Here is a 27,831-nt window from a genome sequence, read left to right as displayed (position 1 = left end):
CCTTTCTTGTACTCCCTCCTACAAACCAGACCTTTTACAGTCCTTCAGTGCCCAGGTGCAATGGCAAGAAGTTCCAGGCACACAGCCTCATTATTGTACCATCATCACCTGATATCAGCCTGGCTCATAGTCTTAATGATGGTTATTCCATTCCTCAATTCAATGTTATGCTGGTGGAGAAAGGATTCCCTTTATCTTGGCAATGATGATTGACACCACTGTTACTGTTGATGACAACATGAGTTTACAGGAACAAGAATTTGGTCAATAGTCCCAGGGAACCAGAAAGCCACTGGCTTTCCTATCATCTTTTCTAGGTTTTTCCCAGAAGTGATGTCACAGCACAGCATGCCTCCCCATGCCTTCATCTCCAATGTTCCAACTAGTTGCCAGGCCTGTTCCGACCAGTTCCCAGTTCCGACCAGTGGCCATTTGGTTTGGTACTTCCTCACATCACAATGCATGATAATACCAAACCTATAAAATTACTGTGAGCAGGTATTTTTCCCAATTCTCCTCAGGACAGCACAGTAACCATGTGCAGAATGAAAACTATTTTATATTATCACTGTGCGTTCATGGCACGAGATACCAGAAATGTATTTTAGCAACTAAACGGAGATCAGCCCAACACCCATTCATAACTGTTGACATGCCCAGCCAAGAAGGTTCATGCCCTCACTTCACCTAGTTCATGCAAGATGTAATTCTATGCAAGCTGGTTTATAATTTATGCATATGTTCCTTGGAAAAACATAATTTGATACTTTATTCAATTTCATATTCCCAAAATAACTTATTAATATGAGTCAGAAATATATGGGAAGATGGAAGAAGGAAGGATATGGACAAGGGTCTGTCCAAAGCACTAGAGGGGAAAATAGACTTTCCCCTTAGTGCCATATTCACACCAATCCCTGCTCTTCAACAGTGTCCACACATAAGGATACAGAAAAAGTATCTGGCAATTTTTAATAAGGAGAAAAACCTTAACCTTAATTTTTAACCACATATTAAAAAGCCCTCAAATCTCAAGGAATTTCCAAACACAGAGCTGGCAACTCTGCATGAGGGACAGCTGGGGTAAGACTGTCTCTGCTGTGTTTTTCTGTCTCTGTAGGCCCTTCTAAAAGAGGGTCATCTGACTGACCTTGTTTTCGATAATCAGTAAGGCTTTGGCTTTTTTAGAAAGGCCTTTGGAGTTATAGAGAGTTAATAATAACGTGCTTTAATCCAATGTAGCTTGCTTGGTGCATTTGGGTTTGTTGCAAGTTAGATGGAGTTTGAAAATTTTAAGGAATTGTTACTGTACTACGTTAGTGATTTTTAAAATTATTTGAGAGCTCTTGAATCTTATATCTTGCGATCCCAGATTCTGCATTCCTTGGTGTAATGTTTAGGGGGAGCGGCTTCTACTCTGGCAAGCCAGGTTTGATTCTCCGCTCCTCCATATGCACATCCCATATTCTGCATGTTTACACCACTTCTGGGGTTTCTCGAAGACTGAAGAATATTTCAGGGGTTTCTCAATGGTAAAAAAAGCTGTGAATGGCTGATACAGACAGACAGGCAGACAAATACAGCAAGCATCTATGGGGCAGATGTATCCTTATCAGGCTACTCTACTATGCAAAAAACAAACTATTTCATCACATTGCCTTGGTTATCTTTTATGTCCTTGTAACATAAAGGAAATCTTCTGTAAAAGTAGTTGCCAATTTCATCTGTATAGCTTAATATGTTATACCGTGTGTGCAGAGAGGCCAACAGACTCAAATGTGGATATATGTTTTGATTTTATAGCTCCCATGTTACTAAATTATTTAGGGTGCTAAACCCATAGGTTTATCTCTGGACCAGTACCTAGGAGTGAAAGGGATTACCACTCTGAATGAGAGAGTCTAGTGGTTTCATTTTTCAGTAGCTGGCAGTGTATCATGCAAACTTAGGTAAGAACCATAGAAGTCTTTCACATTTTTATTACAAGCATATTTCAGAATTGTGCATTAGGCCATCAAATCTGCTGGATAGCTGCCTCACTAGAACATGACCTTTCCTCTTCTAAGTTCAAAATGTAAGCACAATTCAAGACACCTACTGCTCTTTATGCTGAGATCTGGGATCGGCAAGCTGCATTCTTGTTCTGTAGAGTCCAAAGATATTTAAGTACTTACTTGCTGCCCAGGCAGCGTCTCAGAGAGTAAGAAGCACCTCCCCCACAAGTACGAGAACATTCACTCCATGAGCCCCAGGCATCCCAGAGGGTATCTCGATCCTCCTCTGACCGAGCAGTGCGAGAACTCTAGAACAGGAAAAAGTAAAAATAGAAGGCTAGATTAGTACTCATGAAACATTTTCAAAAGTAGCCTTCTTAGTGCTGTTTTCCCCTATTACATCAAGTCTGTTTGCACACAGTAACTCCAAATTGAAAAACTGATGCGAAGAAAGAAAATCCTGTGAACAACTCTATGGGAATTAACATGATTTAGGCAGATCTATAACATTTTGCATCCATGTGTTTGAGTTCTATCCTAAACATCATGCTTAAATTTTTCCAAAGCACTTTGAGATAGTTCTAAAAGTTAGCTGAAACCTGCAAAAATGCGATTGTGCGGAGATATGTGCATGAGGGTGTGAAAAGTAGCAAGAGTGAGTGTGTGAGAGAGTGCACATGCTACTATAAACGTTTCCAGAACTACCACAGAGAATGGTTCCCTTGTGAATTCCTAATGTTGCATGACAAACAACATCAGGTGATTCCCTGCATTCCTAAGAAATCATTCCCAACCATGCATTAGGTAGGGGTGTGGATGCGGGAGGAAATGTCCTGGAGGAAATAGCTGCTTTGGAGGATGGACTCTATGGTATTATACCCTGATGAGGTCACTCCCCTGCCCAAACTCTGGCCTCAAGACTCTACTCTCAAATCTCTAGAAATTTCTCAACCTGGAGCTGGCAACTAGGAGAAGTTGGGCAGAGGAATAAACGACATGATGTTCCAGTTTTTAAAGTATGGGAAACTAGAACATTTTCTTTTCTTCATGCCATACCACTGATATAGGCCATAACCCTTCTCATTTGTTGGCTATTATTTTAAACCACACCATCACTGTCCCGTTGGCATCCCTGCTCCTTTTACTGTTCCATCCTAGAATTGCGGAGTTGTTTCAGTTGAAGCTCACTGGGATCAGTGGCTCATATTGGAGTAACTCTATATAGGAATACAGTACTATATCATACGGTACAGTTTTAAGGTTAATTGCTTAGAAACAGGCCTTGAAACAGGCCATGAAAGTGTCCTTGACCTTCCTGGGCATGCTTCGGGAGTTCATTCCTTTTTTAGAATAGATAAGAACCAGTGCAGATCTCCTCAGATGAATGGGGAAAGAGCTAATAACAACCCTGGCATCTTTGATTCTAACCTTCCATTACTTGGAACTTGTCAGGCTTACTCCTGATGGGGTCATTTCTCCATTCACATGCCATATTAGTTCATTAATCATGCTTACAACATGCATCTACTATCTCAGAAATTGAAGTCAACCATTCTGTGTTGGTTTACCATGCTCTATTCAGCCCATGGCAATCAGAATGCCACAGAAGGAAGGAATCTAAAAGAAGGTGACTTTCCAACCATCAGTTTCTATGGTTCACCTTTCAACATTCCTGACTTGTACAATTTTCTTTAGGAAGCTTGCAATGATTTATGGAAAAACTCTTCCAGAGATTTGGGGAAATTTTATTTTTAATCCTTTAAATCAGGTAATGTAAATCAATGCTTCAACAATCAACACCAGTGACAAGCATCCATGCCAGACATCGCCTCACAACTGGGAATGTGATAAATTGACATGTTTACACTTGGCCTCATATAGGCATGCTTGAGTCAGTCATTGCATCAAACAGTTTTCAATTGCATTTGGGGAAAAGCTGAAGCAATTTGTGTGAGAAAAATTGTGTTTACTCTGTACATGGACTACAAGGTCAGGTCACAGGCTGTAGCTGATTCAACAGGGCCATGACTTTAAAAGTGCTGACCCAAGCCCTAATCAATATCACTCCTTAATTGGATGGGGTTTTACACCAGAGATAGCAAGAATCTTCCTTACTCACTAATAGCATCTAAGTATATGCCAGATGAGCAACAGTGGGAAGGAACCTAGAAAAACATTCAGAGCTGCTCACAGAAAATGATCATAATCCCTCAATGCTTCTGAGCCCAATATTCAATAGATATTGGCTGCACTGTCTGGAGACAGAGTAATGTCTCTTTATTATCTATGGTGAAATCTCTTGTATTAGAAAATACCAGAAATAACTGTGGTGACTCCATTAGGACTGTACCTCTATGGTGTCATATCAGAGTTCTTAGGGAGTTAGTGGTTCCCAGTGGTATACCACAGCATTTTCTAACTAATGCTCTAAGGTGACCTGGAAACTAGGTGACTGGGTGGCAACCGTTCTATGTGAATGAAGGGAAAGCTCATTCCTTCCCCTTGCCCTGAGGTGGTCTTTGCCCCTATTCCTAGAAAATCAAGATGATATCAATTTCATGCTAGATGGATGACATCAGAAGAGTTTATCCTATATGCTCTATGGGAAGTACTGGGCTGGAGCTTAAATCTCAAGGTGGTGCTGTGTTTTGGAAAGTGGAAGTTAAAAGGTCAGAAAAATGATTGAAGGCATTTCCCCATTGCCTTGAGGTAGGTCTTGAGAACCTGGTCTGAAGCTGTGTTGTAGTCATTAGAATGTTGGGCTAGGATCTGGGAGACCGAGCTCCAAACCCTTCATCTGCCATTACTTTCGACCAGTCATCCTCTCTCATCCTAGTGATCCATTTCTGATGGATAAATTGAAGGACTGCAATCTGGATTTTCAGATAGTTAGGTGGATAGGGAATTGGTTAGAGAACCGAACTCAAAGAGTTGTTGTCAATGGTGTTTCATCAGACTGGAGAGAGGTGAGTAGCGGGGTACCTCAGGGCTCGGTGCTCGGCCCGGTACTTTTTAACATATTTATTAATGATCTAGATGAGGGGGTGGAGGGACTACTCATCAAGTTTGCAGATGACACCAAATTGGGAGGACTGGCAAATACTCCGGAAGATAGAGACAGAGTTCAACGAGATCTGAACACAATGGAAAATGGGCAAATGAGAACAAGATGCAATTTAATAAAGATAAGTGTAAAGTTCTGCATCTGGGTCAGAAAAATGAAAAGCATGCCTGCTGGATGGGGGATACGCTTCTAGGTAGCACTGTGTGTGAACGAGACCTTGGGGTACTTGTGGATTGTAAACTAAACATGAGCAGGCAGTGTGATGCAGCGGTAAAAAAGGCAAATGCCATTTTGGGCTGTATCAACAGAGGCATCACATCAAAATCACAAGATGTCATAGTCCCATTGTATACGGCACCGGTCAGACCACACCTGGAGTACTGTGTGCAGTTCTGGAGGCCTCACTTCAAGAAGGACGTCGATAAAATTGAAAGGGTACAGAGGAGAGCGACGAAGATGATCTGGGGCCAAGGGACCAAGCCCTATGAAGATAGGTTGAGGGACTTGGGAATGTTCAGCCTGGAGAAAAGGAGGTTGAGAGGGGACATGATAGCCCTCTTTAAGTATTTGAAAGGTTGTCACTTGGAGGAGGGCAGGATGCTGTATCTGCTGGATGCAGATGAGAGGACACGCAGTAATGGGTTTAAACTTCAAGTACAACGATATAGGCTAGATATCAGGAAAAAGTTTTTCACAGTCAGAGTAGTTCAGCAGTGGAATAGGCTGCCTAAGGAGGTGGTAAGCTCCCCCTCACTGGAAGTGTTCAAGCAAAGGTTGGATACACACTTTTCTTGGATGCTTTAGGATGCTTAGGGCTAATCCTGCGTTGAGCAGGGGGTTGGACTAGATGGCCTGTATGGCCCCTTCCAACTCTATGATTCTATGATTCTAGTGTACTTCACAGGGTTGTTGTTGGCAATGATAAAGGTGAAGCCGCTTTGGAGAGAAAAGCAGGGTATTGATGCATAAATGCATGTATGTTATCATTATGAAGAGATTTCTTCCGTCTAGAAGAGCAATGTTACTATTGACTTCTAAAGAACTGTTCACGTGACCCTTTGTTCTAAACAACAACTACAACAAAAATATGGAATGCAAAAGAAATGCCCAAAGTAGTGTAGACAAAACAGAAATAAGACTCCAGGATACTTTGAAAAAAATGCAGTAGTGGAGAACATCAAAAGAGGTGAGCAACATTAGACACAGTCACCAGCTATTGGCTAAGTAGTCACTGCATTCTCTTGGAGTTATGAACCATAGTGTGGGGGTAGTGAGATCTGAGGTAGAAATCATTTTGTTATCTTGATAGAGTTATGGGAAAACCTCTCTCCTCCTATTTATAGTCTGGCAAAATATTTCAGTGGTGAATGCAGTTATTCATGGTTGGGGGTGGGGGTGGAGAAAAGGTTGATTGCAGGCTGCAACTGGAAATGATTTGGCATATATCTTTTCAGGAAAGCCTTTGAACTTATCACAAACCCAAATCCTCAACATCTACCAACAGCTGGCCACTGTGCCTGGGGCCTATTCTCTTCATAATTTTTCTTCTTTTTTTATCAAGTAAGACCCACCAATGCGACTGCCGAGAGTCTGTAATGTTAGAACTGACATTTGTTTATACTGCAAATGAAAGAACCAAGGGAGGGTTTTAAAAACTATTTGGGAATGTGGATAATGAAATTCTTTAATAATGTACAGTAGCGACGGTGAGTGTTGGTATCGAGCATCTTTTTTCATACCCTTCCTCACAGGAGCTCAGAGGGGCATATGTGGTTCTATCCTTTATCCCTGCAGAAACCTTGAGAGGTAGGCTCAGGCTGACCTAATAGTGAATGACAGAAGGTCACCAGCAAACTTTATGGCAGAATGGGCATTTCGACCCAGGTCTCTTAAGACCTAAACTGACACTCCACCCCCTGCACTCGGAACAGCTGTGTTCTTGGATCCTTCATCTTTAATATCCTATACATAGTAAGACTTACAAGGGCTAGATCAGATAGTATATGGACTCTTGGCATCCTTGCACGTAGATATTACAAGCCAAAAGATTGAAAACACAACTAAGTGCACACTTTAGGCAGGCTTATTCTAATCCATTTCCCCAAGCTCTGGGCTAATCAAGATCTCCAAAGTACTGAACCAAGAATAAGATTTAGAGGAGGAGAGATTAGAGCAAATTCGTCTCATTGTACAGTATCAGTAATTCTTTTATGCATTAGGCTTTTGCATTTACACAGGGATTATATTAATGGGAAAGCATAGCAATGATAGGCATAACAATCAAAATAAACTAAGACTTTGGATCTACTGATTTTAAGAGCCAGAATGGTATAGTGCTGAGAATGTCAGGTGAGGAGCTGGGAGACTCAGGTTGGAATCCCCACTCTACCATGGGAGTTCACTGGATGACATGGGGCCAGTCACATATGCTCAGAGCCTAGCCTACCTCAAAGGGGAGGAAGTAAATTTTTAAAAAACCAACCAAATGGATCAGTACATGTGTAAAATCGCAAACCCTAGTGAATTCAACAACTACCAAGTAGAATGCACTGAGTTTCATTCTAAAGTAACAGGAACATCCAGTAAATTGCAGAAATCATAAGATACCTCAAAAAGCTAAAGTTAGCATGTCGAATTGACAGTGCAAATTTGTTTAATCTCTATCTTATTTGTGTAAAAGTGTTATATGCCACCTCTGAGGAAACCTTCTTGAGATGGCTAACAATTGAATCTAATGTCAGACAAAGTCAATAGAGGACAATTTATCTCCATCCATGTATTTTCATTTGATACTATCTTGATTTTCATTGGGAAGTGGTGTGAGACTTTTACATGTTTAGTGATTATTTTCCAGGATACTTCCCCTGAAGAAAGTAGAGGCATTAGAGTTCCCAGGTTCCCTGGTTCAGGCGGTTTTATGATGCACCTCCCCCCAGCAACCCCCCAAACTAGGGTTGAGCGCTCTGGTGCAGTTTGGCCGCTTCAGCAATCATTGAAGCCTGAGGTGGCCAGTGCCATGGCGCAGAGAGGAGGGTCACTACTGCCGCTCCCCTATGTGCCTCAGTGCTGGCTGATTTCGGCTTCGGTGATTGCCGAAGCGGCCGAACTGCACCGGAGCGCGCAACCCTACCCCAAACACCTTCCAAACTGGAAGAATGCTGCAGATTAACATGCCATGCTGACATCACCTGGAAGTGATATTAGAACATTGGTGAAATTGGTGACACTCTGTTTTCTGGGGCAAAGCTCTATGGTTAAAAGCTAATTCTACCATAAAGCTTTTGCCCAAAAGCCAAAGCATTCCTCCCTGACATTGCTGATGTTCCAACATCACTTCTGGGTTATCTCAGCATGTTGCATTAATTTGTGGTGTTCCATCCCCATCCTAGAACGCCCCCCCCCCCAACCCCTGCCAGCAGCTATGAGGGACCTGGCAACCCTAAGAGATACACACAAATCTTTTCTTTCCCCCCCCCTTTCTTTTAGTTTTTCTCTTTTTTTCCTCATTTGGTTCAGTTTAGTCTTTAACAACATGATTCAGAATCTTTACAACTGGGACTAAAAGTTTGGCATTTTGTTTCTGTTTTTATTTTCATTTGGTTTCAACACGAAACACATTTCTGGAATTTGTTTTTGTCTTCCATACCATTGGGATGAAATTCAAAGGCACTGTACTCCATGCCCAAGGAATACTCCATGCCAGATCTCTTACAGATAGTAGAGAATGTCCGTATTTTATATGCAATTATAATTACGGCATACAGCACAGACACGCAAGGCATGTGAGGTTTTTCTCCTTATCAAAATTCCAGTTTGTGAAAATATACACTTAATTTTTTTAATCCTGAGATTAGAGCTATGCCCTGATTTTGCTGATTCTCTTAATTTCTCTACTTTTCTCCCAGTTTTTCTGATATGTTGTATTAAAGTTGGGATGGGTAAAAATATTGAAATCAATCAACTGATTAAAGCAAGGCAAGGTCTAGTTAAGTTGGCTCCCAGAAAATGTCCCCACAGTGTGGACAATTCCATGCTGGGTATCATCAGGAAAGGCACTGCTAATACAGTAACACCCTTATACAACTCCCAGATGTCGTCTCATCTGGAATACTGAGAACACTTCTGCTCACTAATATTTAAATGGACATGGTACTGAAGATCTGTGAAAAGAACAACCAATACTAACAAAGAGTTGGAACATCTTCTCTTTGAGGCAAGTCTAAAGCATTTTGGGCTTTTTTAGCTTACAAAAACAGAAAAGGCAGAGAGAATACTAGAACATGGGTTCGTCTAATGAAACTGATGGGCAGTAGACCGAAGACAGCCAAAAGAAGCTACCACTTCACATGATGTGTAGTTGACTTGTGAATCTCGCAGTCACAAGATATGGCGATGGCCTCTGGTTAAGATGAATTTAAAAGGTGAAGGTCAACAGCTGATATCGGTAGCTGAATGAGATTTCCAGGTCCAGAGGGAGACTTCCATGCCATTATTTGTCAGATCCTGGGAAACTGTTGGTAGATAAGAGCTGTTGACTGACATGTGACTGGCCACTGTTGGAAATAGGATGCCGGACTAGGTGAACATTAGTATGATCCAGTAGGACTATTCCTTCTGTTCTTACGTAAGTTATCCAGTGCATTTAACCGCATTCAACTTCTGGAGTTTCCCCTTCTTAAGCCAATAATGTTCCACATTGGAAATCAAATGAAGTTCTAAAGAGATGGGCACTGCATGTGAAACAGATGTGAGGTCTCCTCCTCCTCCTCCTCCTCCTCCTCCTCCTCCTCTCCCCTGTGCTATAAGCAGCCTTCTTATGATCCGTTTCTAATTCAGATGGTTAAATGAATCTCATTTTAACCACTGAAATGTGCAACATTTCACTGCTTGGCTTTGATCCATAAGGCTGGGAGGGGGGAGCCCCTCGACTGAATTGATATATTCTAGCCCAAGAAGACATGTTCCATCCGCTGCATTTAATATACTCATTAGACACAGTAAATTCAATTCTCCCTTATCTTTATTAAACCATCACATGAGTTAATTTCAATTTAATCAGCCTTGTAATTGCTGCGATAGAAGCAGCGTTTAAAGCAAACAAGATAAGTGATCACATTTTGACCATAGCCAATCCCTACAGCTGCAAAAGATCATCTGTACCGTGGGTTCACACATGTGCACACACCAGCCTGCAACAGCAAATTTCTGCATTTGACAAGGATTGTCTGACAGACCAGTTACAGAGGCTATTTAAGGGACTTCCTGAATGGATAATAATGCTCCATAAAACTCACACGTCGTCTGTGTGCGGGTGTGCGTATGAAAGAGAATGTTTGCAAATCACATACGTAATCCAGGGCATGCACAGCAACTGAGACTAACCAGCCCTTAAAACACGGGTTGCAAAGTGTAGTCACAGTCGTGGAGTGCTCTTACTTAATCACACATTCCAAGCATTAGCACAACTAGATGGAGAGGAAAAGTCCAAATTTCCCTGAGTAAATCTACACCCCCGACAAGAGGCAAGCATCTGCTATTTTTACTCCAAAATCCATTTTAAGGCCTATATGTTCCCTCAAAACATATGATCTCCGGCTGGAGCCCGTTCCAGCTTTTCTTTTTCTTTCTTTCTTTCTTTAACAAGTGGAATAAACATAATTCATTTCAACTTGGGCCATGTTTAATGTTAAGAAAAGGAAAGTGATTTTCTCTCTACTCCTGAACTGCCTAGCAGTGCCTTAAAGGCCCTTTAAAAGTTTAGAGGGGAAAAATGTATTTGTTTACTCCAAGTCTGAAGGCTGCCTTCATATAAACATCCAACCTGTCTAATCCAGTTTTACCACTTTGCCCAGTTATGTTTGTTTACTGCTGCATTAACACTTAAGGATTTAGACTACTATAAACATTTTAGAAAAGAAAATTTAAAAAGGCTCAAAGAGAAAACACATAAATTCCCCTCGGACAATTACCGTGGAAAGCAGCGTTTCGGAAAGTGAATTCATATTCAAAACGATTTTCATCTGGGGCTCCAAACGAAGCAGCTGATACATGATCAAACAGCTATGTGCAACACTGTTTACCAAAATAACTGGATATGGAAGCTCCAAATGTTAATGAGCAATTAATATGATAATTATTCTTTAAACAGATGCCCTAATCCAATACCAAAGACCTGAAAAGCGTTTTAAGAACAAAATAGTCTAGGGGTGGCCAAACTGTGGTTCTCCAGATGTCCATGGACTACAATTCCCATGAGCCCCTGCCAGCTGGAGCCACAGTTCGGCCACCCCAGCCCTAGACTATCGTAACACTAAGTTTCAAAAGCCAATTCAAGCAGACAGCACTTAAAACATTTCTGAAATATGTCCAAATTGAGGGGGAATACCATCCATTAGACAGCCATAGAAAACTCTTTTCTTTGTGCTCTCATTGTTCAGAGAAAGAAACCTATACTGATGAAATCATTAAATGTTTGTAACAACACAGGCAAACAGCTAGTTTCCATCAATGGAAGAAGGGGTGATTTTCCGAAATTCCTTCCAGTCTCCCCCCCCCCCACACACACAAACAACTTGACCCTTGGTTTGCTCCCCATGCTGCCCCTGAGGGTTGCACCAGCAGCATTCTAGAGCAGGGATCTCCAGCCTTATGGCACATGGGGGCCACATTAGGGTGCCCAGTGCCTAAAAGAGGGCCACATATTAAACCAAAATGTAACAAAATTATTAACCTACTTATTTAGATCAAAAGTAAACATTAAAAGGTAAATGAAGAACTTAACTTTAATGCAATCCATTTTGGAAAAATATTTTACTGTGGAATCCTTTCATTTAGCTACTCATGCTTAAGTAGTCAGTGTGATTTTTGTGGCTATTTTCTGCAACTGAGGCATTGAAGTCCAAGTCAAGGTTTGTGACAGACACTCTTAAAATGTCATGTAAATGTTCATCCGTAAGGCTTGACCTACACTTCGATTTCACAATTTCCATCTTGGAAAAGGTTTGTTCACAGATGTATGTTGTGCCAAAGACTGTGAACATGCCTGCAGCAAATTTCTTTAAGCTGATAAATATATCAGGTAGGTAAAGGTAAAGGTATCCCCTGTGCAAGCACCGGGTCATGTCTGACCCTTGGGGTGACGCTCTCTAGCGTTTTCATGGCAGACTCAATACGGGGTGGTTTGCCAGTGCCTTCCCCAGTCATTATCGTTTACCCCCCAGCAAGCTGGGTACTCATTTTACCAACCTCGAAAGGATGGAAGGCTGATTCAACTTTGAGCCGGCTGCGGGGATTGAACTCCCAGCCTCATGGGCAAAGCTTTCAGACGGCTGCCTTACCACTCTGCGCCACAAGAGGTTCTATATCAGGTAGACTAGAATATAAATCTAATAGACTGATTGTTATAGTCTCTGAGATGATCACTGGCTTGCGGATCAATTTTCATTCTCAAAAACATCATGCAAACATTAATAAAAGCCTGAATGTGGCATTGTGGTAGCCCAGTCATGCCATACCTTGCTGCTGCCTGCCTCTGTCAGTGCTGCATCCTGATTCCAAAATAAATAATGTGCTTTTCTCTTTGTAGGCCCAGACACATTTAAAAGCACCATGGCAAGCTGCACATACATTTTAATGAGCTCGAAGAAGAGCTGTTTTCATATCCTGTTTTTCACTCTTTGAAGGAATCTTGAGGTGATTTACAAACACCTTTCCCTTTCTCTTCTTGCAAGAGATATTCTGTGAGGTAGGTGAGGCTGAGTGAGAGGATTGCTCTGTGAAAACAGTTCTAAGAGAAATGTGACTAGCCCAAAGGCCACCCAGCTGGTTACATGTGGAGGAGTGGGAAACCAATCCTGGTTATCCAGATTAGAGTCCACCTCTCATGGAAGTTAGGCCACCATGTTAGTTGCACTGACAACCAGCGGGAGAATAGGGGTTGTGGGAACAGGAAAAATGGTGCGATGCCTGCAGTGTGACATCAATTCCAGCAGACACCAGAAGTGACATTGCATTGCTGGCATGATGTCAAGGTGATGTTCTAGGAGTTGGGCAAAACTCTTTGGTAAATCCAGACTTTTGCCCAAATCTCAGAGCATATCTTGTTATCATGCTGGTGACATGATGGCACTTCTAGCAGATGTGATATTTCACCCCTAGGATAGCAACATTCAGTTTCCCTTCCTTCCTCCAGTTCTCAGTGGGCTAGGAGGCAATGTCAAGTTGGATCAGGAGGTCTCTCACTAAACCAGGATACTTAGTCTGCCTATTGGCAACAGCCAATCAGAAATGAGGGCAGAAGTCTTGTCAGAAGAAGGAATCTTGTGAGTCCAGGAATTGACTTGTATGGCTAGTTGTGCTGGTCCTAAAGGGGCCCAGAAGAGCAAGAAGTCAACATTATCTTCTCCAGCTTCAGTTTGGGCTCCAGGTGAACAGTTGATATGTTGGCTGTATGTGAAGTAGTGGGGAAATCAATTTCAGCTCTTCATATTAAAAGCTGCCACTCTTAACCAAGCTGGCTCTCTATTGAATGGGAATGAGATACTCTTAAAGTCACAAGAGTTAGAAGAGGCCACAGACCTGCTGTTCTATTCTTTGTTTACATAGCTAGGCATGGATCACGGATATTACATTTCATTTAATTCAGGGCATGCAGTTAACTCAAGTGACTCCCCCCCCCCCCATGCAAGCAATGCAAGTTTAAGTTAGAATGACTTTTCCAAACTGTTTGGAAACAGCCCTCTTCTTATGCTGTACTTAGTTCCCTAATATATTTTTAACCTCAGCATGACCCCGTTAATGCAACAGACATTTACTACAGTTTCCAACACAAGTACAGATAGCATCTACCTACCCCCACCCACCCACCTCACAGACATGACAAAGAACAAATCAGATGCCATATATAGGAACAATATACAGTCAATGGACACAGAGCAAGATTATACTCTATAGTCTCGCTAAAAATATTTGTAAGATGGTAACAGTCTGATATTTTTTCTTATAAAAGAGAAAGTCTTCTTTCATAGATAAATGCCTTGGATGTAGTATTCCAATTACAATACCTTTGTCACATGTTGTTCTTAATCTGTTTCTGAACACAGATGTAACCATGGAGTTGCCACCACAGGCCCTCAGACAAAGAGTTCCTTAGGGGCCCCTCATACCACCTGGACCAACCCAAAACTTTAGATAAATATACATCATGCAATTTTCCTGTCTCTACAGGACCTGGAGTTTTGTCCCTAGCACTCTTTCTCAGCTTTCTGTTAGAGCAGAACTAGTTGGGTTGGATGATACCTCAGCATTGAGCCCTTATTTATTGTGAAGATCAAGAGTGCAGCTGCTCATCCCACATCTGAACGACTGTATAGAGTTTAAATACAAGAAACGACCACTTGCATTGTAAGGTCAGTTCCCAAACATTATTTAAAAAACATTCCTTCCCTTGAACTGTCGAAGGCTTTCATGACCATTGTCAACAGATTGTTGTGTGTTTTCAGGGCTGTGTGGCTGTGGACTTGCTAACAAATACCAGCCAAATTATTATTATTATTATTTGCTTTAGGATGCTTAGGGCTAATCCTGCGTTGAGCAGGGGGTTGGACTAGATGGCCTGTATGGCCCCTTCCAACTCTATGATTCTATGATGATGATGATGATTATTATTATTAATTCCCTAGATTTCTAGGCCACACCTCTCTGAAAAGGTCTTGGGGCAGCTTACATCAGAATAAATGATCTTACAATAAAAGCATTAAAACCTTAAAATTTAACTAATCTACACTGTAATTGCTCCATCAGTTAAACCATCTCCCAGGCTGGCTGTTGCGACTGGTGATGATAAGATAATTGGCCCAGCTTTGAAGGCAGCAAAAGAATTCAGGCCAAGGCCTGAGCAGGGGGTTAGGCACAGCCCCTTTCTCCATGAAGTAAATGAAATGTCTAGCAACTGTTTGCACACTTTGGCACAGAGAAATTCCCATCTTGCCATGTCCTACCTCTAAAGATGCCAGCCACAGTTACTGGCAAAAACAGGGACTAAAACATCTAGGTCAGCAGTCCTCAACCTTACCTGTGTTGCGACCCCAACTTCGGGTCCCTGTTCTGAGCTTCCCCAATCGGCTGTTCCACCACCTCCGGCCACTGCCTCCGCCCGCCTCCACCACCACCCGCAGTCAAACCAACAAAACCAAAAACAAGAGAGAGAGAGAGCTTGAAGAAAGAAGCCATTCCAAAGGCAAGGTCCAACACTAAAGCCCTGTCTTTGGTCCTCATCTACTTTATCTCTTCAGGTAGGGGCACAGAGAGAAGAACCTGAAAAGAATATTTCAACTGGGGAACTGGAAAGAATGAGAGGAGGTGCTGCGTACAAACCACAATTGTATAAAGCAGTGGTCCCCAACATGTGGGCCGTGGCCCGGTGCCGGGCCGCGAAGGCCATGGCGCTGGGCCGCGGCTCCCTCTCCCCGTCCCCCCCCGCAGTAAAAAACTTCCCAGGCCGCAAGCTTGCGGCCCGGGAAGCTTCTTACCACGGGAGGGCGGGGAGAGGGAATCAGGGCCGGCCGCACCCATGCAGGCGCGGCCCGATGCGTGGGCGTGGCCCGCGGGTGCGGCCTGGTGCGTGACCACGGCCCGCGGGTACGGCTCGATGCTTGGGCGCGGTCCGCGAGTGCAGCCCGATGCGCGGGCACGGCCCGCGGGCACGGCCGATGCGTAGGCGTGGCCCGCACGGGCCGTGGGCCACGCCCCGATGCCCTGCCGGTCCCCAACCTCAGAAAGGTTGGGGACCACTGGTATAAAGAGAGAAGGGTACATGGAAGAAGTATAGTGTTGGTGCTTTTGTTCATGGAATTACATGTACATTGTATTCTAGACAGTGGTCCCCAACCTTTTTATCACCAGGGACTGTCAATGCTTGACAATTTTATTGAGGCCCGGGGGGGGGGGATAGTCTTTTGCTGAGGGACGTTGCCACCACCTGAGCCCCTGCTCCGCTTGCTTTCCTGCTGGCACCCCTGACTTCCTGCCACCAGCTGGGGGCGCTGCCAGCAGCAGCTGCACAGTGTCACACTGAGGAGGAACCCCAGCCATGGCAGCCACAAAAGAATACCAAAGGTGAGCTGGGAGCAGAGTGGCAGGGCAGCCCCCAAGGCAGCAGCTGGGGAGGAGGACGAGGAGGAGCTGCGGGCCAGTACCGACTGATCCATGGATCGGTACCGGTCCATGGCCCAGGGACTGCTGTTCTAGAACACTGAGTGAAATGAAAGGACCATCTACTGCAGAGTCACTGTTTAAAAATGCCCCCACATTATGAAGCATAACTTTCTGTATATCATCCAAAGTGATTGTGGATTAGAACTTGGTTAGAATTTGCTAGGAAATACTTGTTTGTTGACAGAAGGTAACTCTAGAAGGAAATTTCTAAACAAGTTGCACTAATACTGGAACACTACTGCAACAAGGAAAGTAACAGGGAAGATGGGTCCATGCGTTCATTATAAAGCATACAGAAATAATTTATGTAGACATACAGAGATTTTATCAAGTTGACAAGAGAGACAACTTCTCCAGATGTACAATACTCAGAAAATTTACTCTGCCTCCGCCTAAACCTTACTATTTTGCCTTTTTCTGTTGTAAACTGCCAAGAAGAATGGAGACAAGAGGTTGAATGAAGGATGTTGGCAATGGGGTTGTTTCTTCCAAGGCAGTTTGTGAGCCTAGTGAAGGGCTGACCTGATCTCTTCTCCATTGCAGATCTACCACTGCAGATGGCTAAAAGGTGGCCCTGAAGCTTCCAACCCAACAGAGATCATGGTGACACAGTTAACAGGATTCTATCTGCCCCTGTTCAGAGGTTGACTTTACCTTGTCTTTAACTTGCTACCTAGGTTCAGTTCTACCTGACTCCCTGTTGGTCTCTGCTGAACTGCTCCCTAACAATTTCCCAAATCAACCAAAAGGCCCTGGCAATGAGAAGAGCTTACTCCTGGCCTGAAACTGAAGTGTGGCAAGAACTGGTACAGCTGGTGCCATTTCTTGACAAGCAGCTATTAAGAAACAGTTTTTTCCTCTCAGACTAGGAATTGGCAGCCCTAAGAAAGACCCACTTGCCAGCTCCTCACTCATATCCTGCTCCATATTTCCTGACAAACAGTTTGAAGAACACCCTTTCATGGTCTCATGGCTCTTTCGAAATTCAGGGCTGATCTGGCAGGAGCAATGAACCAAGTGACTGAAATCTTGTAGGGGCTCTTGGTTGACTTGTCAATTCACATTTCCAGTACTCAAACCTCACTGGTAGTATTAAATTGAGGAGTAAATTGGCTGTGGCAAACATGCATGTTGCAGGTCTCTGCTGAAAGTATAGTCTGAGATAACATCAACATGTCTATGCACATCATGGTAAGCGAGAAGTGCCATGCTGTTCTGCAGAATGCATTAGTGAGCTCAATCCAGCTTCTAACTGGCATGTGCCTGTTTCTGCGCACCCCCAAAAAGAAGAATTACTTCAGTTGGCAGCTCTAGCAGCCTAAATGCCATATTCATAAATGGCATCAGTCAGGATCAACACCTTTAAATTGATGATAATGGACAGGAGAGGAGAAGAACAAATCAGACTGCTTTCTGAAACGTAGTCAGAACCCTTCAGGCTATTAAAGTCACCAAACAGGCTACTGCCATTAAGGATGACATTCTGGTACTAGAAAATGCACATACACCCCTATAATTGTAAACATTCACACAAGAGTTTGGGAAATTAGTGCAAACAAGTAGCATGAATACTGCTCTATCAGTACATGGGCATGAAAGGATAATATCAGTTAAATAGAATGTATACGGCTCATCACAATGTACATATTCTCAGATCAGGAACAATGCAAAAAAATCAACATGGAGTCTAGACACAGTAACTGGACAATATACAAAAAGTTCCAGTTCACATTCTTACTTGACAACATGCTTTGACCATGGTGACAGAGTGATGTTTCAAGTAGAGATGCACGAATTCCTCAGTGAACCTGATCCAAACTTGAACTTACCTTGTTCAACACTCATGAATAGATGGTGAACTGATCAGGGATATGTTCATATTACCTAGAAGAACCTGAACAACTCTTATATAAATTTGCAATGCTTGTTGGTCAAAAGCTGACTCATAGTTGATTTGGGGAATCAGCTGCAGGTTGGGTTCTTACCTTGCCTCCTCAGCAAAACACAGTGAAGTTGCAAAAGGGTGAGGAGAAAAGGCATCTTGCTCTTCTCCCTCACCAACCTGACAGAAGCAATGTTTTTTTTTAAATCTCTGCATGCAACCAGGATTACTATTCACAGGGATTACAGTTACTTTTCTCTGGAGTTAAAGTGACAATTTGAGGTGCGACACAATAAGTCTAAGCAAACTTTCCATCATGGGAGCTCAGCAGTACCCAATTTCCAGCTGATCAGTTGAGTATGGGCTTCTGATTCCCCCATTTAAAAATGATGCTGTGTACACAGCAAAACATCACCAAATATAAGATCAGAAACTAATTCTTCATCATCTGGGAGTTAGCTGCTGATGGCTGCAAACAGATTTCTGCCAACACACACCAGCAGACATTTGGGCATCCCTAATCTAAAGTCCCCATCTGGAACAATCAAGGTGTCCACACACACCGTCCTTTCTTCTTTTGAATGCTCACTGTCTTCAAGTGCTTATCTCAAGTCAACTCATATGCACATACTGCAAAGATCTTGCCCCTTAGACAGGAAAGGCAGATTACAAAACTGAGAATTTAAATTTTACACACACAAAAATGAAATGTTTTGAGTTTGTAAAGGGCTGTGCAATGGCTCACAATCCATCAACATGATTATTCCCAGCAGTTATTTTATCTTTCTCTCCTGCCAGTAAAATGTAAGAGTCACTCTCCAGGCAGCTACACAGAGAAATGTCTTGCGGCACATGTTGCATGCCCACAAGAATGCTGCTGATTCCAAAAGAAGCTCCAAACATGATAAAGCACTTTCTATCGCTACAAAAAAAAATCTGTGTGTGGTTTCAGGCAACAATACCGCAGGAGAGAAAACACAATTACAGCAACTAGCTAACTGTACTCAGAAGCCACAACAGTTTGCTCATCTTGTGGGTCTTTAACTTCCTGATGATAAAACCATCTTTTCTCTTGGCAATGTCTCTTTGGTTGGGATTATATTTTAATTACTCTAGATCCCAGCAATCACGAAGGCTGATTCTGCACTTTCCTTGTTTTTTCTGTTGTTGGTCCTGCTGAATTCAGATCAATTTGAGCTCGGGTCTTCCTCTTATCCTCCCCCCCTGAAATGAAACAGAAAGTACTCTGCACTTGATTGGGGAAGCTCAGAGTGGGAAGGGGAGTAAAGCGCAACAAGAGACTCTGAACGGGGGGGGGGAAGGATTGGAGACAGCAGCTCACAGAGAACAAGGAGGGGAAAATAAATCAAAGAGACAAATCTCTGCTGATAGAAGTATGGGCTTCTGGAGTCACTTAAAACAGGGCAAAAATAAGTCTTGAGAAGGAAATCTTGCAAGTGGGAACCAGGAAGTCTTTGAACTGATGCCCTGGCCAATCAGAGAAGACTGCTTTGCTATGTCAGCATTGCAGGCATTGGGCAGGAAGTTAATCTGCAAAACACAGAATATCTACACTTATACTGGGGGCTTTAAAACCCAGTTCTCCAAATATAACAACTTATATCCACTCCTGGATATCACAGGGGAAAGGTAGGGTTACCATGGATCAATCATAGATGTTGCAAAGGGAAAATCTGAAGTGCCCCAAATGAAAATGGAAATCAAATACAATGCAGAAGGAAGGGGTTTATTCAAGCTAGGAGAGGATAAAAAGCAAAGTGCAGACTTGACCCAGGACTGGCAAATAATCATGACTAAACCTGCCCTGAAATTTATTTATTTAGATTTTTATACCACCCTTCCATATGGCTCTGGGCAGTTTACACGGAACATTCCAGGGTAATTACATAGAATATTGTAACAAATATAACAAGTATAACAATCATAATATAACATATCAATCAGAACAATATTTTAACAGGAATATCGAACATCGACAAAGCCTTGTGTAGATCAGATTCTTCCATCATGGAAGAGGGGTGTCTGAAGGGGGGGCAGCGGGTGTTTTGGGGTCAGTCAGCTTCAAGCAAATGCCTTTTTGGCAAATCCCTTTTTGGCAAAATGTGGACAAATTGGCCACAACACTCCAGCCTTATACCCAATGTAAATACCACACATTATGCTAAGAACCTGGGTCTTCATTTCTAATTACATTCCTCTGTGTTAACATAGCACATTAAGCAGTGTGGATATTAGATAAGAGGGCCCTACTTACAATATGCTATATGTGGCACTAAGGACCATGTCCCAATAATTTATCCAAGTAAGTTTGTGAAACTATTTTTGTACTGTGCAGACTTAATAAAGGCCTGAAATCCCAGAGAACCACTACCAATCAGAGCAAACAATCCTGACCTTTGGCACTTTTAACACCAACAAAATTATAAGCTTTCATGTGCATGTACACTTCTTCAGATACATATAATTTGACAAAAACATTATTGATCTTAAAGGAGCCACTGGACTCAAATGTTGTTCTGGTGCTTCAGACCAATACAGCTACCCTGTTAGATCAGTCCTGACTTTGACAGACCAATGTTCTGATTCAGGATAAGGCATGTTTTTGTGTGCACAGAACTTGTTCGGACTACATAGACACATAGCATTCACTATTGTTTTACAAATAGCATAAATGCAAGCCTTTATTTCAAGGTAATTAGATAATTAAGTGGTTAAGCTCATTCCCACTAGAGATGAATTTTAATTAATGATTCTGTAACATTATCGGCCTGGGCCCATTATAGAGTCACCTAATGTGCTAAGAGCTCTATAGCATCCCAGAGCTCCATCCTTAGAGAAACACAGCCAAAGGTGAGCTCACTCATTCCCTTTAAAAGGCTAAGCAGGGGTGCTTGGCAGGCCATATAGCTGACACGGTATCAGTTCAACGATCTGCACGTTGTCTTCACTATAACATTTTATAACAACGCCTTATAAAAATCAACATCTACCTCTCACCCCCATTCAGTCACATAAAATATATACATCCAGGGGGTTATAAGGGGAAGAGAAAGAAAAATTAGGGAGAAAGGCAACCTGTGTCTCTGTGTAACAATGCTTCATTGCCTGTTCACATTAATTTTACTCATACCCTACAGATGATGCAAAAGATTATGATAGGTTGCCCTTAGCTGGTCTTGCTCTAGTTGAGATAATCATAATTTTAAAGTGCTATGCATTTGATCACTGAGAAAGGTGTGTATATCTATTGCAAAGGAAAACAAAGGAAATAGGATAAACACTACCAGACTTTGCAAAATGAACTAGGCAAGACTCTAACACAAGGCCATGCACAACTGTTTTTTTTTGGGGGGGGGGCTAACCCCCTTCCAAAGATCAAAAATAATGCCAAAAGCTACTCATTGAATCAATGAAAACCTATTAGCAATGGTACAAAATAAAAAAGTAATAGAAAAAGTTTAAAAATCAAGGAAAAGTGAGAAGAAACTAATTAAGACATTTCACAAATGTTCTTTTAAAAATACTGTGCAAGGACCTGTTCTTGTAGCATGCTTTTCAGCAACGGAACAGGTGCTACCCAACAAGTAACTAGGATACCAATTCATCTCCATAGCAAAATGTCTCCAGCATTATGCTTGCCAAATAAAGAATATGCTAACAGTAGTTTCAGTGCTAGTAAGCAGTGTTTACCCCACAAGGTACGTCAGTCCTGGAGGGATTTTATTGGCTGTATCTGACAACCCCCCCTCCTTCCCATTAAAGAAGAGGATCATGATACTAAAAGCAATTAGTAGAAATTAGAACAATTCTTTGTGGCTCACAACTTCAGCCTACGGACCCCATCACCATGCCCACTTCAAGGGTTTTCCAGCTTCTGGATAGGCTTCTCTCTCTCTTGGGTGACTTCACCATCACCACCTGTCCCATCAATGGAATTTTCTGCTGAGAGGGTCAAGATTCCCAGGAATCATTCCAAGTACTGTGTCTCCCACTACCCAGCACCTGGTCACCATGTGGATAATTTATGGAGTGGTATGCCCCTGGAGAAATAGCTTCTTGCTTGCTTTCCCTTATTAAAATAGTATTTCTGAGACAGTGGAGGTTTATGTGGCACAGAGAACCACTACCTGCATCCAAAATTATAAAGTATTTATTTAAAAGAAAATGTTTACAAACTTAGGGCCATTCCACACAACCGCCAATGTAGCTAAATGTAAGTGCTATCGTAAAGCGCTACAATTAATAGTAGCAGGTGTTGATAACCCCCACAGCCGTTTCTAATGGAAAAAAAGACTCTCCCACTAGTGTTGTTTTCGTTACCCACAAGTTTCCAGTCTTGCCTGAATCGCTACAAACATAATTTGTGGCATTTCTTCCGGCCTCTGGCCATCAATCAAACTGAAGAGCCAATGAAATTGATATCCTAGTGCCACAAAACACCTTTTTCCCTTTAACTTTTTTTTAAAAACCCAAAAATACAAGTGGCAACGAATATGTGTTTACTCATTGCTCCATAGAGAGCCGTCTTTCGGTTTCTCTTCCCAAAACATTCCTTTATCAAACAAAACACGCCTTGCTCGCGTATATTCGTTGACACGCATTTCCATTAAAAAAAGCAATGACTGTGGGTGACGCCGCTTGGAAAGTTTTAATACATTTGAAGAAGGATGATTTCTGTTTGACACTGCTGCATTAGTTGTCCAGGAACTTCGGTTAAACAAGCTGCGTGCTCGCATGTTCATTGCTATCGGCAGCTTGAAGGGAAAAAAAACCTTCCCCGTCTCCTGGAGGCTTGGTGGCAGGAGCAAAGGAGGAACCTTCTTCCTACCACTATATTGAGAACCCACATGTCTTTTTTGGACGTGTTATAGGTTATTCTCAGGAGTCAAGTGGTTTTTTAAGGGGGAATCCACTTTTTACAATTCCCCCAAAAGCACTACATCGAAGCGCTTTTTGTGGGAGTGTTGCAGGAGTGTGGCGGATTGTGTACGACATCATGCATAATGTTAAAAAAATAGCGTTACACAACAATTATACTTCAGCAACATTAGCACTGTGTGGAATGGCCCTTGGTTTTAGCACCAGATTGAGCAAGAGATTCCAAAAGAAACTGGGAAGAAATGCAAATCCTTTGTCCCTCTTGCTAACATGCCTTATCAAATTTTAAAATATAGGCTCCTTTTCTTAAGAAGTTACAGTTTGCTATGGTATTTCCCTTACCTTAAAACTTGCTGCAGCTATCCAGGCTGCCCCTCCTCTGAGAAGACTGACTCCTTTGATGGATTGAGCACAAAATAGCAAAATAAACAAAACATACATGCCGTTTGGTGTAAGGAATTTTTATTATTTTAGTTTCTTCACTGCCTGACCAGGTCACATGGGGTCAGAGAAGCATTTTAAACCTCCAGTACTCTATTTTCCTTCTTGGAGGAAGGAGAGCGCTTGACCATTCTGTAGCCTTTAGATCAATGAGCATTTACATGAAGGTGAACCATTGGGCTGCCTTCCCCACACTCTTTCCAGAGGAAAGAGGGGGGGGGAGGGAAACTGCTAAAATGTTCACTTCAGCCATCACAGCAGAAGTGCCTTACTTCACACCAGTATGAAAACAACCATTACAAGCATGTGCTAAGAGTTCTTATAAACAATATGAGTCTGGGTATATTTTCATTTTAGTCCTTCACTGGATTTGTAAAAGAAATTTTCAGACCTAAACCACTCCAAAATTGGCCCCAAATCCATAATTTGAAAGAATGCTAAGCATCCGAACCCTGTACCTTCAACAGGCCACATAGCCAGAATCAGTCATAGTTTAGTAGAAGGCTATGTACTAAAGACAAGGTGAAGGAGAAAGTTACAAAAGGATCTAGAAGAGAGGCATGCAGACATGCATATTCCACAGCCATCTAAAAGTCAAGTGCTATCAATACAAAGTTGATATAGTTGACATAGCTAAGTTGACATACAAAACAAAGCTGACATAGCTAAGTGCCATCAAGTTGTATCTGGTGATCCCAGCAAGTCTGTTCAGACTGGTAGCAGCTCTCCAAGGACTCAGACAGAGGTCTTTCACCTACTGCCTGGTTCTTCTTAACTGGAGATGCTGGGAATTGAACCTGAGACCTTTTGGATGCCAAGAAGATGATCTACCACTGGATCATAGTCCCTCCCTCAGTTCTGAGGACTGCACTGTACCACTCCCAGATCCAGAGCTCTACTCTCCCATGATATGGACTGCCACTTTCTCTCAGCCTAACCTACCTTACAAAATCACTTTGATGATGATAGAAGGAAAAGATACGTATGCTGCCCTAAGCTCTAAATGGGGAGGAAAAAAGACCGATTATGCATGAGCAGTAAAGAATGGCAGAACCTTCCCACCACGACTGTATTTCCGGGGGGGGGGGGAGGAGGACACATTTTGGCAGCGGAGTTGATCTGTCATCGAAACGTGTTCCCCACAGGGATGCAGAAAACAGCGGACCAGCTCTGTTGCTGAAATGCATCTCCCGTGGAGACACAAGAAACGGTGGAGCACGCTGCTCAACTGCAATGCATTGTCAATGGCCTGGCACAGCCGCTGCCATGCATAATCAATATGAGAAACAAATCACAAGAAAATCTCTAATCAAATTCCCCGCTTAAATGTGGGTAAGCAGGTTATTTATTTATTTATTACACTGCCTTCCCCTAACAGGCTATAAGGTAATATAAAATACAATATAATAGTGTTCCTTATCCACTGGTTAGAATATATGTATCCATCAGGAAAATAATTATCAATAGCATTGTTTTCTGTAGCTGAAAAGTGCAGAAATAGTTGTATGCAACACCTCAAATTTCCTGGAAACAAATTACTGCTGTTTTCATAATTTCTTGTCGATATCAATCATATGGAAAAATACATCGTTTTATGCTTGCTTCCAAAAATGAAATTAAAAAACTCAGAAATGCAGCTGCCGTTTGAATCTGAGGTTTTGAATCTTAGGTGTTCCAAGTCCTAATTGGCATAATGATCAATTTAGCAGATTAATCAGCAGGACATAATTGTATTAGAGAAGAGCTAATTTCAACTGGTGAGGCTACAAATTATGGGATTACATTTTAAAATTTTGGCATGTTTTGGTATGCTAATTTAATTGAGAATGAAAGAAATGTTAATTAGACATTTATACTGGGGTGGATTTCTGCAGATGGAAGGGGAGAGCATTTTTCACACACTTCCTCCCTCCCACGGCATGCCTCTGACTCCCCTTGCATGCTATTTGGCAGGTCCCCCCTAGGGATTATTTGAACTACATTCAAGGGGGAAATTCTGGCTGCAGTGGGAGGAAGCAGTAGAAATTTTGACAATGAAAATTTCTCATGGATCCAAATCATTTATATTTTTAAAGAATCTAAACATGTATGAATTCAGATAATTAGCAGCTAAAAGGCAGGCTAAACTTTTTGTTGGTTGATAACCCCATTCAGTACCTACTCCATGAGACTTGGAAATAGAACCCGAATTGACATTGTACATTATGGAAATGAACAACATAAATTTGAGACAAAGACTCAGTTCTCAGTGGCTTCCATTCAGTTTTGTCACCAAGGTTAAACAAACAGCAATCTGGGATATGGCTGTAGCAAGGATGCCCTCCCCACTGCCTTAGTAGGACCCTGAGGTCTGTGATGGATCTCTCCCATTCAGTCAAACAAGAATCCCTGAGCACCTCATCTGCATACTTACATTGTTTTTACACAGGAGTTATTTTTATTAATGTACATTGTACAAGCTGTTTCAGACATTATAGTCAATATAACAAATAGTGACAGGCATAGAAAATGCTGAACTCTTTATTCCAGGGGTAGTCAAACTACAGCCCTCCAGATGTCCATGGACTACAATTCCCATGACCCCTGCCAGCAAATGCTGGCAAGGGCTCATGGGAATTGTAGTCCATGGACATCTGGAGGGCTGCAGTTTGACTAACCCTTCTTTATTCACTCAACACTGTCTCCTGCACAAAGATGTTTTTCCATTATGGAGAGGAAGTACACAGACCTTGGAACTGCATTGTAAAAAGTAAAGAACCACACAATCCATAATAGTTTGAACTTAAGTTACATGGATCACAATATACAAGCTACAATTGTGGAAAGTTGGATAAGTTATACTTCCCTCCTTCCTACATCTTCCCCAATATAAATTAATAGCTGCAATTTACTCTTACAGGCGAGGAAATAAGTAAATTCTCCAGGCTACATTTCAGCATCAAAACAACAGAAGTCCCCATACCTTTTATGTATGGTTCCATTGATGCTGCACAGGATTGAAACAATATCAATAGACTTCAAACATGCTTAAGTCTATGTTCAACAAAGCAGGGTGAAGAAACCCAATACCCCTCCAGTACTTCCACGTGGAAACAAAATGAGTTATATTTATTTTATGGGACAGTTTGAATTTATTACATGTTGCACATAGTCTCTGGTCTTATTTCTTTAGTGCTCCTAGAATTTATTTCAAGATGCCTTACGTTATCATCCAAGCCTTCCACCCACCATGACACACTCTGTTGAATGGGCTTTAAAATAAATCCCTCATATTAAAACATCACAATGTATCACCCTAGCAAATGGTGGATGCTTTGAAAGATATTTTAAATAGGCAATAAAGGCCGAAACGGAAACTCTGTGAAAATTAATGTAGTGTAGAATCAGGGAACATGCCCCTTACTGCTTGACAGAAACAGAAGACAGAACCTGTTCCTGAGGTATATCCAAATAACTCACAGGTGGCAAAACCATCAGAGAATGCTCATGCTTGCCTCAGAAATGGAATACATCTCACACCAGGAATATTTACATGGCTTTCTATTTTTCACAGCCCACCTTCTATGATGTCTTGATTTCCCACAACTATTTTGGGGTATTTGTACAATAAAATTAAAGTGTGGTCTGCTGTGGCGGCAGCAGCAGGTGGGATGAGAAAAGAAAATCAAACCACAGCACTTAAGACAATAAAAGTAAACTATACATTTTCTAAGAAAGGCAACTCGTTCCGTATACCTTATATTCAAACCATTAGATATACCTGGACCAAGTCACACAGTTGGGAAATTGCTCTTACACTAATTTGCAGACATACAGACTACAAGAGAGCTAGTGCAATGCAGTGAATAGAGTCCCAAACTTGAATGAGGGAGACCAGAATTCAAATTCCTCCTTAACCAAGAAGCTCACTGGGTGGCCCTGGGCTTTGATATTTCAGCCTCCTGTATATTTCTCTAGCTTGCATTTAGGATTACTAACTAACTAGTTATAACCCAGCCTGAATAAACACCTGCTTTTAAATATAGCAAATGACAAATGTGAACAGAATCATTTCCAACATTCGGAAGTGATTTGAAGGCCTTCCTAATCTGGCAGTTGTTCTGGCAACTTGATGTCTAATTTTGGTTTTCTGGGAAATGCAGTAAAGGAAGAGATACCTAGGTGATAGAAGCATTAACCAACCAGAATACTCAGCCAATCTTTCTGCCAAACAGAATCATTCCATACGTCCTCAGCATTTCCACTTTCTACCCATTTTTTACTCATCTCAGGCATTGGGAGAGCTGACTAATTCTATACAAGAATGGATCCTGGCTCTGCGTAAGATTCTTCTTTAA

The 27,831-nt window shown here is 42.0% G+C and overlaps 1 protein-coding gene across 3 annotated transcripts in view; it reads right to left on the bottom strand.

Annotated features, from left to right (window-relative positions):
- Positions 1-27,831, bottom strand: part of ADAMTSL1 (ADAMTS like 1) — a 555,547-nt gene that overhangs the window by 253,166 nt on the left and 274,550 nt on the right. For all 3 annotated transcript variants that reach the window (XM_077345150.1, XM_077345149.1, XM_077345151.1), the window contains one exon: positions 2,175-2,302. In XM_077345150.1, the coding sequence (XP_077201265.1) occupies positions 2,175-2,302 (128 nt within the window). The remainder of the gene's footprint in view (positions 1-2,174; positions 2,303-27,831) is intronic.

Source organism: Paroedura picta, chromosome 7, assembly GCF_049243985.1.
Source record: "Paroedura picta isolate Pp20150507F chromosome 7, Ppicta_v3.0, whole genome shotgun sequence".
Lineage (NCBI taxonomy): Eukaryota > Metazoa > Chordata > Lepidosauria > Squamata > Gekkonidae > Paroedura > Paroedura picta.
The sequence above is the reverse complement of the archived record's forward strand: the minus strand, read 5'-3'. Positions and strand labels throughout refer to the sequence as shown.